Here is a 14512-nt window from a genome sequence, read left to right as displayed (position 1 = left end):
TCTCACTATTGTGGCCATGTTGCTGCGTTCTTTATATCACACGTGATCGGTTGACGTTTTAAAAACTTGTGTTTTTGAACGCGTCCAATTGTATATGAAAATAAGTTTGATGCAATTTAAATTTTCGGTTATTGTTTCCCGCGATAATATCAGCTACGTGAATATTACTTTTATCGCCCAGAAATATTAAGAATTTTTTGCACATCTTGTTTATAATTAATAGCAAGATCATTCGAACAGTATGGATAATATGGGCAATTTATTAATGCCGTAAGTAAATATGTTAACATAGCTTAAAATAAGTGCCATTTAAAGCATAAAAACAAACACCTTATATATCTCTTTATCTTTAGATTAATTTTAAATTTTGTTCATTTGCAAATTGCATTCTATTATAACTTGCAGTTGTAAATGTAAGTTGTAAATTTTGATCAAATTTTCAAAATAAGATTACTAACAAATTTTAGGTTAGGTTAAATTATTTTATTTTTATCCTTAGAGACACTACGTCTTTCTTTTGGAAACAGAATAGAATAAAAACCTTCAATAATTGGCCATTTAAAACATCCGACAAGTGTAATGTCAAAAGTATGGTTGCTGCTGGATTTTACGCTATTGGAGAAGACGCTGAGCCAGATTTAGTCGAATGTTTTATTTGTGGCAAACAACTTGATGGCTGGGAGGCACATGATGATCCATGGTCGGTACATGTACAATGAAATAATTTATTATTTTTGTTATTTTTTTTTTTAACAAAAATCTGAAATTTTTTTTAAAATTCTATAGTAATTTACAGGAATGAACATGTGAAACATGAGTCAAACTGTTTATTTGTAAAATTAAATAAGCAAGATGAAAAGGAATGGACGGTACATGAAATGTATGAGTTATATAAAGCCTATCAAATTAAAAAATATGTAAGTACAATTGTACACATGTGAATTATGTGTTAGTTTGTTATTTATTTATTTTACTTTATGGGCTGTGTTCCACTAAATGATCATGATACTCATAAGCTTTGTGTCTGTCTTTATTTAACTTTTGGTTAGACCGAAAGTTAAACAACGACAGACATAATGCTCGTGAGTGTCGTGATCGTTTAGTGGAATGCAGTCATAGTAATATCATATATATAAATCCATTTTATAGATGAACGAATTAGATAAAAACATTGCTGCATTGAAAGAAGAAGCTGCAACATCAAAAAATGATTTATTATCTGCATATAAAGCATCACAAAAAAGTAAAAAAAGCACTGATTAGCTTTTAACTGATTAAGTATATAACTAATTAGATTAATTTTGTACACAATATGATAAAAATATTTGATATCCATTTCTAGGGTTTCTAATATATTTATAATTGTTTAACTATATTTTATAACTTTAAAAACAAAAAAAATAGAATTAAATTGACCACATATAAAATGTACCTTATGTAATAAAAAATAGCATACTCTTTTGCTTATGGCAAAAAAATATTTTTTCACAAGAGCAATGTGTTGTATTCAACTTGTTAAATTTGTACTTTTTATTTATAAATAATTTATCATAATTAATCTAAATTAGATCATAATATTATTGCATGACTGATTATCCCTCCTTATAAAGTGATCTGGTATCAACGACATATATATATTTATATAGGGTGTCCAAATTTATCGAGCATTCTGTTTTCGAGATTTGTTGATTAATTTAAAATCGATTTTTCCTGAACAAAAATAATATTGAGGAACTAATGATTTCGAATCAATTAAAATTGAAAACTTTCTTCTAAATTAGAGATTTTTTCTAAGTTTTATCAGAAATATATAAGAACATTTATTAGAATATAATATATAGTAAATCTTAAATTCTACTCTGTTGAATTTTATATAAGTGCTCTCTATAGTAAATAAATTGACAACTCTTGCGAGACCAATGATGACGTCAAGAAATAAGTAAAACACCCTATATAGAGCATCATAACTTGTATTTTTATACGCATACTTTGCCGTTGCTTGCGATATTTATATAATGCCGCCTGATCAGAAACGCATTAACGGACCAGAAGCTTCTGTTCCGTATAATATTTATATCCATTCTGAAATAAAGGATAAAGGGATACAACCTAATGTTCCGAAAAGGCACGACGGCCGATCAAACAATGAGCTTAGAAATATATGTAAGGTTATGTGATTGAAATTATAATCAGGACATAAATTTAATTTTCTTATGTCTTAAGATTTAAAGAGAAAATTTGTTGACAGTTTTAAAAACAGGTATAATTAGTCAGGCTAAAGGTTCTGCATATATTGAAATGGGCAATACCAAAGTCATCTGTTCAGTATTCGATCCTAGAGAAGTGCCCAATAAAACTGGTTACTGCGTACAAGGAGAACTGTTTTGTGAATTCAAATTCGCACCCTTCTCTCATCACAAACGGAAACTGCATCAGCAAGATGCCGAAGAGAAAGAATATAGTTTAATATTACAAAGAGCTCTAGAACCAGCAGTATGTTTGGTATGTATTTTCTTATATCTCGTAAAATTGATAAATTACTTTATAATTTAAAAATGCACTTATAATTATTCAATATGTTATATGTCTCTATTTTAGCAAGAGTTTCCCAATTTCCAAGTTGATATATATGCGACAGTTCTTGATAATGATGGTTCTGCATTGGCTGCAGCAATAATGGCAGCTAGTTTAGCTTTAGCAAATGCTGGTGTGCCAATGTTTGGTTTAGTCACTGCATCCACTGTTGTGAGTACATTGTTGTGCGTTAACTTTAACAAATTTATGATAACTTGTAATTAAATTATATTTTTCATTGCTTGGTAGGGCATATGCGATGGTACATATTTAATGGATCCAACAAACACTGAAGAATCTTTTTGTTGTACAAAATCTGTACCAGGCATGGTTCACGATCATGGAATTATAGTACAAGCTGCTCTTCCACAACATGGCCAAATTTCTGAGATGTTTGTAGTAGGAAGCATCGATACAGATACCATTGTACATTCCATGGATCTTTTAAGTAAATCTCATAAAGATATATGCCCCTTGCTAGAACAATGTCTTGTTAAGACTGTGTTCAAAGCATTTCGTCCAAGTATTAAAAAAATGGATACAAAATAAAGAAGATATAAGTTTTTAATTGCCATGAAATTGCACGTTTTCTAATTAACTGTATAAATGACATTATTTTTACTTATTTTTACATATAATTTTTTTTATCTATAATAGTTTCTTTTTTCTAAATAGAGCATTTGAAATATTCTTAATTGTATTTTTTATGATATATTTTTTATATCTAAAATGCAACTAACATTCATGTTTTGCATAGTTCTCTTCATTTTAATTACACTTTCTGTATTTTGTATTTTTCTTCCAAAATTGGAATGTACATCTATTTCATCTAAAATGCAAAAAATGCAACTAAAATACATTTCATCATTTTTAAATGATACATTATTAATTAGAGAACTTTGTTAAGCAGAAAAGATATTTATAAAAAAAAAAAATGAAAATATATATGAGAAAATAAGTAAAAATTTTGCCACATTTGTTTTATCATTGCTATTGTTAGAGAATATTATTGAAATAAAGTTTTCTCACATTTTATTTCTAATATAAAATATCAATTTATATATCTTGTAACATTTTTATTAGTTCTCTGATATGTGATTAGTACAATTTCTACGAATTGGATAAGAAATAACGCGCGATAAGAAATTGATCTATGCCATTGTGTAACTTGTAACTCATTATTTACATCTGTTTATCTTCGGCAGTTTAAATGACCCGGGAATTCTTAGCATTTTTTTTCAACAGATAAAAAGAAGACAGGTAGAGGAAAAAAACAGAACATGACGCACTTGGCGGCGATATGTCATAATCGTCATTAATAATGTATCGCAGCGCGGCCAATAAACTTTTATTTCAGACAGCTGTATATTAATTATACGCTCGGCAGAATTGTCCGGGAGTCGCGCGTCACGATTGCGTCGGCCATTTTGCTACCCGTAAAGGAACTAGGTATGGCCATCTGACACTACACGCGAATTCCTCCGATAACGCGTTTCGCACGACAAAACAACAACGCAGTTCCATCAGAGACTCGTGTTTATCTCGTGAGTGAGACGCACGATACAACGATTATCACGACGTTTCCTCCGTCAGTCATGCCAGTCGTGCGATAACGTTACCGGGAATGTATTTGTGTATAATCGTCGCGTGTGACGTCTAACCTATACGATTCCGTCTCGTAAAAGAACACGAGAGTGAAAATCACGGATTGTAATTGAGTCAGTTCTTTGAAAAAAAAAAAAAAAAAAACGAACAACGGTCGGTAGATTCGACAGGCATTGACGGTAAAATTCGCGAGATTACACCAGCGATTTTACCAAGATTTGATTGCACACATCGTGTACGAGCTCTCTCTATTTACAAATCGAATTCGCATGCAGCGTATATAAACGTCAGCGATGCACGAAAGTGACAGCGTGCTTGAAAAATTACATCTGTTCCTGGTAAAAATTGAACGATAATGTGATTTGTATGAGAAGGTATAAGTACTTGTCGCTTTTTTATACGACAGGATACTAAATTTGCGTTGCCTCATGAGATTTTGCAGGTAATCTGCTTATGCGACGCGCTCCGATCAAGTTTTATTCAAATATATTTAAGCAATATAACAGCGAGGCCGAAAGAATACTCCACTCCATTGCAAAGGGAACATGTATCAATGGATAGCTATATAATATGAAATATTTTTATAAGATTATAAGCTCATAAAAGAGAGAGAAAGTGTACAATACCAGCAGATTACAATGTTTCATATGTAATAGTATTATGTTTAAGGCGTTACGTAGAAAATTAATTATCCAGATTGTTGCGGTATAGAAAGGAAAGTACTTTTTATAACGTGCCAGTCAATCTTGAGCGAGAGATCGCACGCTATATATTGAGTGCCACATATACAAGAGTGGTTCAGGAACAATCAACTTAGTGCCATGTACAGGAATAGTATTTGTATCCATCGAAATTAATATATCTGTTATATCTGCGACATGAGATGTACAGAGGATAAAGCCTGACCCAAGGCTGTTGCATGTTCCAATAATAGTTTACACCGTTCAAAAAAATATGGATGAGAGAAGAGTAGCGGATTATTTTGTTATCGCTGGTTTACCCGGTCAAGACGATGAGTTTAGCGAAGATAATAATGATACTAACGATAAACTGGAGGATTGGTGCCAGGAGGGTACTCATCTGAAAGACATGCACATGCCACCTCCTATCACAGATCTTGCCGTAATATTTCCTGCTCTGGGCGAATATTGTCCCGAGGGATATACGCTATTAGACCAAACTGTATCAGGTTTCCCAGCAGATTTGAATCATGGAAGTTTACGAACAAACGAGTGTTACTTATGCTACAGAAGAGGACGGGACAAACCTCCCTTAGTTGATATTGGTAAGAACAAGAAATTTTAGAAATTATAAAGCAAACATTAAAAGAGATTATATATATCATTCCATTTTTATCTAAACACATTTATATTCATATATTTTATTCCCCATAGGTGTAATATATGATGGAAAAGAACGTATAATGCAAGATGCTGAAATGGTATTAGAGACTCCTAAAGGCTATGTGGCAAACGTAAATAATTCCACTTCAAAAATTTTTGTAACATACAGACGAGCGAGTCGAAAGATGCCTTGCAATTCTCTTGTCGTTACGGATATATGTGTTATTCTGGCAAATAAAGGGGAAAGCCCTCCACACGCATTCTGTGTCATCAACAAGAATTTGAACAAAGGAATGCTAGGCAGCGATGTATTTTTGTGCTATAAAAAGTCCATGAATCGCGCTAATTTAATATCATTTAAGCCAGCAATACTTTATAAATATCCTATGACTGATTACAACAGTTTTGTCTTTCCAAATTCTGTCGCCATGTTTTGTCTACCGATGGGTGCGACTATAGAATGTTGGCCTAAAGTAGCATGTAAACCTAAACCAGTATTCTCGACATTTGTCTTAACAGGCGATGCTGCTCAAAAAATGTATGGTTCAGCGATAACGTTTTACGAGGAGCTTCAACTGGAATCAGACACTCCAAACTGTAAAAATAATCAAGAAATCATGGATACAGTCGAAAATAATAAAAAAAATGGTACAAATGTATTTCATAATCTTAATTTTCATAGACTCTTAATTTTTTTATAATTGATTATAACTAATATGGGATAAGAAATATTTTTTTTATATCTTGTCTTTTGTTACATATATATTTCGTTTTGTTTCAGCAGATAATATAGAAATGATAACCAAAAATAAGTCTCAGAAAATAAAATTGTTCAAAAGATCTGGTATACTTAAGAAGCTCAGTATATTGCAACTGGAAAAGTTACAATACATGGATCCCGCGAGTCAATCGTTGAATATTAGTAAATCTATATGTATACTATCTCATTGGCCGTTTTTCGACACGTTCGAGAAGTTTCTAGTTTTTCTGCATGGCATGGTGAACGGTAAACCGCAAAGTGTCCCGATTGAGAAGTACATTTCATATTTTTTGTGCGATATACCATTCCCGAGCTCGCAGCGTCCAAGAATCTTGGTACAACTCAGCAGTCGAGACAGATTGATCTTGACACAACCAGAGGATTCGGCTCTGCCTAGATCAGGCGCAAGTTTCAAGCAATTATTGATAAACTTGGGACCTGACAATTGTTTACTGATACTATTATTAATATTAACCGAGCAAAAAATACTCGTTCACTCCTTACGTCCGGATGTACTTACTTCAGTGAGCGAGGCTATTGCTATGATTCTGTTTCCTTTTAAATGGCAATGTCCTTATATACCGTTGTGTCCTCTAGGATTAGCAGAGGTAATGCATATTACATACATACATTTTTATATTCTTCTTTTCAATAATTTGATAGTGATAATGTATACAAATGCAAAAAATTTAAAAAGATAATTATTAAGATTTACAAACATATTTACAGGTATTGCATGCACCATTACCATTTCTGATTGGTGTGGATTCGAGGTTCTTTGATTTATATGATCCTCCTTCTGATGTCAACTGTGTAAACTTGGATACCAATAATATAGCAATATGTGAAGATAAAAAATATTTAAATGTAAAATTATTACCTAAAAAAGCAGCTAGACAACTCAGAAATTGGTTGGAGATATTGTCCTCCAAAATAATCTCATGGGGAAAAACTAGCTGTTCCCAAAAAGGTATATTATTAATTTATTTTTTTTTCCTTTTTTTATTTTTTAATTTACCGACATTATTATTCTTATATTTCAGATAGAGGCGATGAAGACTTTAGCGTGGATAGAGAGTTTCAACAAAAACGGAAAGAACAAGCTTTAGAACTCGAAATACAAGATGCTTTCTTAAGATTTATGGCAACGATTCTTAAAGGATATCGAAGTTATTTGGTACCAATTACAAAAGCACCTACTGTAGGGACAACAGATTCGACGAGTTTATTTAATTTCCAAGCATTTTTGAGAACTCGCGATAAAGCCCACGCTAAATTTTACTCCATGCTCGTCAAAACGCAAATATTTGCTAGGTAAAATCAATTTATATTTTTCTATGTCAATTTTATTATCACGCATATATATATTGCATCGATGCGTATATGTGTTAATTATAACTTTATTCTAATAAAAAAATTAATTTTATAGATTTATTGAAGAAAGAAGTTTTGTGTCTGATATGGATATGGCAGGGTTAGCGTTTTTCGATGAATGTACAGAACGAATTGAGGAAGAAAATGGTATAAAGTTTAGATATATTTTTTATATTATTAGAATTTATATAATATGATAAATTGACTTTTCATTTCTTGTTTGATTTTTAGTAATTCTTTTGGAACTGGATGAATCTCAACACAGTGAACGTACAGTATTTATACCTCCACCTGAAGCAGGAACAAATCAAACACCAATAACATATAAAATGTTCAAATTGAACCCGGATCTAATGAGGCCTCAAAAGAACTTTTGTTTGAAGAATCCATCTTTAAGTGCCTTTGGTATGGTACCTGGGAGTCCTATGGCTCGGAGAACAAAGCATGAAATCAAAGTTGCTCAAAGAATGGCTAGAAAACAAGTAAATAAAATGATATATTATAACTATACAATAAAATATTTAAGTTTTTTTATATGCAGTTAATAAATTTTACCATTATGTTTATTCAGGCTGCGATGCCTGACAGATGGGGCAGATGTTTGCTTGGTACATGTTATAGTCTTTGGTTCTTACATTTACCGGCCATGCTGCAAGTTTCTAATCAACCTGCTGCAATTTTGCATCAGGCTTACGAATTATTAGTCAAAATGCAAAAGTTACGTCTCGATCCTATGGAAGAGGTATATAAGAATTCTGAATTCTAAATCAGTAATAGTTTTAAACAGTAATAAAGAGACTGTTGTATTTAAATGAATATTTGTTATTATCTCCAGGTATGCTACAGAGCTATGATGCAACTTTGTGGTGTATATGGTCAGCCAGTTTTAGCTGTAAAGTTACTGTTCCACATGAAACGCAGCGGCGTACAACCTAATGCTTTAACATACGGATTTTACAACAAGGTAAATTATTAATCTTGAACTCTTTAACTACTAGTAAATATAACACCTTTGTCAAAATGTAAATTTATAATGTTGTGTATAATTATTTCAATAATTTTAATTAATATTTCTTTATATGTTTATAGGCTGTTCTCGAAGCAACATGGCCTTCCGATATGACAAATTCGAGTCAACTGATGTGGAATAAGTTGCGAAATGTCATTGTCGGTGCAGCATTATTTAAAAAGGCTGGGAAAAAGAGCGCTAGAAGACGATTGAGTTCTAATGCAGATTTTTTAACAGCCGATAAGGCTGAAGGAATGGAACATGCTCTTTCTCGATCTAGTCTCGATAGTTCTCATTCTCAAGACACTGAAGCTGCGCATAGTGATTGTAAGTTAATTTTTTACATGTGAATTAGTCAGTTTTCGTTCCGTTATAACTGTTTTTTTTATCCGGCAGCCACTAAAGGCAGTTCTGTATCGGATCTACCTGGATTTGGATCACTCGAATTGAAAGCTAAACTCCTTCGACAGAATAGTATAGTGAAAGACCAAGCGACATTGAGTATGTTGCAATCGGACGAATTGGAACAGGCACCCAGTAATCCAAGGTATCTTGTATGTTCACTATTAGGATTTGTGAACGTTAGTCTCGCTCTCAGATTTGCCCAAGTTGCAGAAACCGCTTAATTTTTCTATAGATTATATCATATTATTTTACTAGTATTATTGATAGCAGATGCAAGAGAGAGTATTTATATTGTATAGAATATTTCTGCTCATTGTTACAAAAATCTTATGTAATAATTAATCTGCGTGTTTAGTATGCGTTGAATATTTTACAAAGCTAATTTGCATGTATAGGCTTATGTAGATGTAATATTTTTTATGTAGGCTAACGCGCAGTGTTGAATCACCATTAAAAAGTCCCGTGCGCACACCAGTTACGGAAAATGACCCATTGGGTGCTCTCATTAATGACGAAACACCGATTGTGTCACCTTCCGAGGAGAATGATTCAAATTGCTCAACAAGTACTTTAACTGTTTTAAATAATACGACTGAAGAGAGACCAGGAGGGCCACTTTTATTTAGAAGGTATGATATAATTTGTATATTGTATCTGCATGTGAAACATTGATTATCAATACACAAATATTTAGACAAGAGAAGAAAAATGAAATACAGAATCAAATTATAGAAGCAAATTTTCGTAAAAATAATAAAGAAATAATAAACAATAAAAAATAATAAAAAAAGAGAAACATAAGATTATAATACATTAATGCCTCACAATCATCTAATGGGAAACTGTTACTGGTGATTAAAATTATCATGAGTGCTTGCACAATAAAAGTATCTTTTCTTTTTTTAAAGACCAGCTGTGTCAATCATGCTTTATAATCTTTAGATATATATATATATATAAATATAGGATAAAGATATATTCCATATTTTGTCCCATGTATCTGGTTTTAAACACAAAAGCCTTCTAATGTGTTTACAGCAACATTCTCCCACGTAGTGCAACTTTTCATCAAGCGGTAGATGAAAGTGGCATGACAGTAGGTGGACATTTACAGAGGAGTGAGACAATGCCTCATTCCGTGGCACAACAAGGGGAGCAGGAGAGAGAAAAGGAGAGACTAGAAATAAGCAGTCTTTGGTCTCAAAATAAGGATAGTGTAACATCCAGCCTCTCTAGCTTAGGATCTAGTCTTAAACTTAGTTTCGGGTAAGATATTTGCGAGATAATTAATTTAATAATACATGCACCATTTGTAGTTCAATATTAATTTTCACAGTGTGCATTGTCTTTTCATTCCTCCAAAATGTCGTGATAATGTATATATTTGCACAAGACGCGATTACTTTATATTTTGTAAATATTGAAGAAATATATTATAATCGTCTTGCATAAAAAAATACATTAATAAATTACACCTTGTTTGTATATAAGTATATAAAAACTTCTTTTAATAAAATACACATAATGCAATATAATGTGAAAAGTATTACAAAGTATATACAATATAGTAAAAATGTCTGATAATTGAATATACTTTTAATCACATTGATGGAGGAACAATACAAATTTATTTTCGTTTATATTATTTTGCATGCGTATTTGTGTGTTCTTTTTTTGTTTTATCCATTGTAAACGTAGACGATACTCCACGGGTGGGTTGGCGTTTGCTAAAAATAAGGATTTAATATCATCAAATCAACTTATTGAATCTCTTAGCCTCTCCAGCTATATCAGGTATGTAATGTAAATAGCTGCATAGATGCTTATTGCATATGCATTCTATCTTCGTGTTCTCTTTATTGTTACAGAATAATATATTTAATATTCACATAAATTTCTTATAAATCAATTTTTTTCTTTTGCTCGCGCGTTCTCGATTCTATATAGTACAAATTGTTGTTTTAGCCCATCAAGTTTGACAGGAAAGAAATCGAACGAAATAATACTTGGTGGTCTGAATAGCTTGAAATCTGCTGCAACAACTGTCGTTAAAAAATTTGACGAGATAAAAGAGGCTATCTCGGCGACGAGTACGCCAGTAAAAAATAAGGAACGTGAACAAAAAATGGCTTACGGAATATCACATGAGTCTTTAGATTCTCTTACTGATGGATCTTTACAAGATCGAAATGAAATTTCCATAAGAGCATCAGGTTTGTAATATAAATTACACGAGGGATGGACATCATATATTTTATTATGCAGCAGTGTTATTTTTCCTTTTTTTTTTTTTAACAGGTGATGGAAATTTAGATTTATGCTCACTATACGAACTCACAGAGTGTCTATATCCAAAAGGCACTAGAGAGTTGGAAGAACGTCTTGCCATTGAGCTTGTGCTTTCCAGTGCTAGTAGGTGTCATCATTGCGCTGCTATCTTATACGATGAAGAGATAATGGCTGGTTGGCAGCCGGAAGATTCCAACTTAAATACAGTCTGTCAATATTGCGATAAAGCTACTGTACCTCTCCTCACAGTTACAATATTAGATTACAGGTAAAGAATCACATTATAAGTGTTATTATTCTTAAATAATATTAAGAATTGAATAATATTAGGATTCTCATTTACGTAGATGTGAAGCAAGTGAAAAAAATAATGATCCTTTAATGGGAGCATTGGTAGAATTATTAGATCAACCGAAGGAATTGTTGGAACCAATAACGGTACCATATCTAAACCCGTTAGTTTTAAGAAAGGAATTGGAGAGCGTATTAAGTCAAGAGGGGGACGCCTGTCTTACCAAACATCGATTTATTCAGGAGCACCCGATAGTATATTGGAATCTAATCTGGTATTTCGAAAGGATTAATCTAACGAGTCATTTACCTGATCTCTGGTTGAATAATGATAAAAATTCAGAACTTCAAAGAAATGCTGGCTTGGTAGGTGTCAGAACAATGTGGGATAATGAACGATTACACATGGATCGTTTGCCTATGTATCTCCAATGGAAATTAAATTCTACAGAGGACAGGACGTAAGTTTCAATAGATTGTCTTCCAAGTTATTAATTAATACTAATTAACATAGACACAACAGTAATTAATTAAATTTTAAGTATATATAATACGATTTTTATTAGACAAAGTATAATTTATTTTATCCGTTGTCTTTATCTATCTTTTTATAAACAATTAAAATGTGCAAATTGTTATTTTGTTAATTTTTTCCTTCACTTTTAGATTGATGCAGGCAGTGATAACATATGTCCGTTGCAACGATTTAGCAGAACCTATAATAAGAGTGGCCTTAGAAAGAAGTAAACATCAAACAGGCGATCATCCGTTTTCTATATATAGAGATATTCTGTTTTTGGCATTTATTGTATTAGGCAGGACGAATATTGACCAAGGTGGGCTATAATCGTAAAAAAATTATAAGACATGTATTTTTTAAATGATTGATCCAATTATTGAGATATTTGTCGAGTTTGATTGCACGTTAATTTCGCATCTGTAATAATGATTATCATTCTAGGCGTCTTCGATAGAGAATACAGTTTGTCACTAGAGAAATTCTCTGAAAACGAGGAGAAGTTACTGCATAAAATTGACGCTCCACCAACGATGATGTCGGTATACTGCAGACATTATTTTAAGCAATTAAATGTTTGAGAAACATGAGAGCAGCTCTGAAAGATTTCGAAGAAAATTTATTCCCTTCGAAGCATCGGGTGAAGAGTGCGATGTTGTGCGAATGATAAATGTTCGTAAGTACGAGCATTTACGGCTCTATTTTCAAAATTGCGTGCATGATGAATGAATTATGTGCACAAAGGACAATATTCAAATCAGGCGCTGTTAGGTTAGGTTAAAATACGTTTCATCGCGTACCGAAATGTCTGATATAATGTTATATAACGCATCATTAACGGCCCTTCTACACGTTGAATGTTTATCTAACATGGAAGATTGTTAATGTTATTATTGATGATTTACGCTCGAACTACATTTCTTGGAGCGCGCCAATTACGATCAACATCGTAGTAGCGTGAACGTACAGATCAATTCACGATTTTTTCTTCATAAGATTCTGCTTACTGATGTGTCTTTGCTTGGGCAAAAATATAAATGAGTCTCGAATTGGGCTTATCAAATTTTTCAAATTTGATGATGCTCGCATACGCGAGAACTGATAGATGATAGATGAATAGTTATCGGTTGCATCAACACCGTTTCGCGCTGATCGCTATTAACTGTATTTTCTTATCTTATTCGTGTCACGGCGAGAAGGGCTGTGATTTTGGAAGAGATGGACAATTACTGGATCGTAATTGGCCGCCAGTCGGAGCTATTGAAGCTATCGATCTCAAGATTAGATCAGTGCAATATCAAGAGTTGAATGGTAATAACGATTATTAAACTAATCGTACATCTCTGAATCTTCATATGTTTATAATATAATTGTTTTTAATAGTTATCGACTCTTTTTTTAATCAATTCGGTCGCGTATGCCTCTGATTTATGATTCAAAAATTCGCGCAGCGCATTAGTAGTATCTAAGAGTACAATGTTAAAAAGTATTAAGTACCAAAGAAGTTATACGGACTGTAAAGCGATTGCAAATTCAATTGCAACTGTAAATTCCCTCCAGGTGTGCTGTGACCTTAAATATGTTTCAGTCCGTCGCATAATATCTGCAATGTAAAAAAGAAAAAAAAAGCTGTCACGTGTATATTAAAAGCAAGACAGCGTTTAATATACTGACTATTTTTTTTACTAAAAGAGCAAAAAGAGCGAGAGTAAGAAAGAGAGCGACGGTAATTATCGCGTGTCATGACGAAACGCAGTATTCTTTCCTTGTACTCTTAGATAGAAACAACCGTTTATTGTGCACGACGAACACACAGTATAAGTATCGTTTCTCTACTCGTCTCAGATGAAAAGTGCCCTTCACGAGGACGTGGCGTTAAACTCGATTGCTTATCGTCAAAGTAAATACTTAGTGTGTGTGAGAGTGAATATTTTTATGAATTTTAGACATTTAAAGCGCATTTGTAATAGTTTAGCAAATTTAGCTAGGTAACGTTCTACCCACAATTTATTCGAAATGGAATGATGAGATTATTCGTCGCGAAGAGACTCATGAACGCGGCCTTTCAAAATGTTGTGCACTTTTCATCCTGGACATTGCAGAGATGAATGTATATTCATTCATTTCAATACTATGTAGATTACAAGAATAAAGTCGTTGAGGTATTTTACAGAAGGCGTTTGTTTCAATTAGTCTTTAGTATTGACTCTGTATTTAAACAAAGCTTAATTTAAATTTATTAATGTTATAAGTATATATTATTTTTATACATGCTTTTAGATTATTTTTAAATTTACTTGAAGAAAGGATAAAAAATTAAATATATTGACCAATTTATTATGTGC

The 14512-nt window shown here is 32.4% G+C and overlaps 3 protein-coding genes across 6 annotated transcripts; all 3 read left to right on the top strand.

The window, feature by feature from the left end:
* The first annotated feature begins 81 nt into the window (after positions 1 to 81).
* Positions 82 to 1457, top strand: Det (baculoviral IAP repeat containing deterin). The gene is made up of 4 exons (XM_072897401.1): positions 82 to 270; positions 500 to 700; positions 797 to 917; positions 1150 to 1457. Exons 1-4 carry the CDS (start codon positions 242 to 244, stop codon positions 1261 to 1263), a joined length of 465 nt encoding a protein of 154 aa, XP_072753502.1. The 5' UTR covers positions 82 to 241; the 3' UTR covers positions 1264 to 1457.
* A 460-nt stretch (positions 1458 to 1917) lies between these two features.
* On the top strand, positions 1918 to 4330 carry LOC140668411 (exosome complex component MTR3). The gene is made up of 4 exons (XM_072897400.1): positions 1918 to 2163; positions 2249 to 2502; positions 2599 to 2745; positions 2824 to 4330. The coding sequence occupies exons 1-4, from the start codon at positions 2016 to 2018 to the stop codon at positions 3121 to 3123; spliced, it is 849 nt and encodes a 282-aa protein (XP_072753501.1). The 5' UTR covers positions 1918 to 2015; the 3' UTR covers positions 3124 to 4330.
* A 136-nt stretch (positions 4331 to 4466) lies between these two features.
* On the top strand, positions 4467 to 14342 carry Crag (DENN domain-containing protein Crag). 4 transcript variants are annotated; one of them, XM_072897396.1, is made up of 19 exons: positions 4467 to 5464; positions 5574 to 6170; positions 6307 to 6890; positions 7012 to 7252; positions 7326 to 7596; positions 7712 to 7803; positions 7888 to 8138; positions 8228 to 8398; positions 8492 to 8620; positions 8746 to 8992; positions 9062 to 9212; positions 9496 to 9699; positions 10109 to 10336; positions 10769 to 10864; positions 11036 to 11283; positions 11369 to 11627; positions 11707 to 12111; positions 12317 to 12486; positions 12612 to 14342. In XM_072897396.1, exons 1-19 carry the CDS (start codon positions 5134 to 5136, stop codon positions 12746 to 12748), a joined length of 4812 nt encoding a protein of 1603 aa, XP_072753497.1. In that variant the 5' UTR covers positions 4467 to 5133; the 3' UTR covers positions 12749 to 14342. The 4 variants fall into 4 exon arrangements, with proteins under 4 accessions (XP_072753497.1, XP_072753496.1, XP_072753500.1 ...); XM_072897395.1 differs by having other exon boundaries at positions 6304 to 6890; XM_072897399.1 differs by lacking the exon at positions 9496 to 9699 and having other exon boundaries at positions 6304 to 6890.
* The last annotated feature ends 170 nt before the right edge of the window (positions 14343 to 14512 follow it).

Source organism: Anoplolepis gracilipes, chromosome 8, assembly GCF_047496725.1.
Source record: "Anoplolepis gracilipes chromosome 8, ASM4749672v1, whole genome shotgun sequence".
Taxonomy (NCBI): domain Eukaryota; kingdom Metazoa; phylum Arthropoda; class Insecta; order Hymenoptera; family Formicidae; genus Anoplolepis; species Anoplolepis gracilipes.
This window is presented reverse-complemented; position numbering and strand designations above follow the sequence as displayed.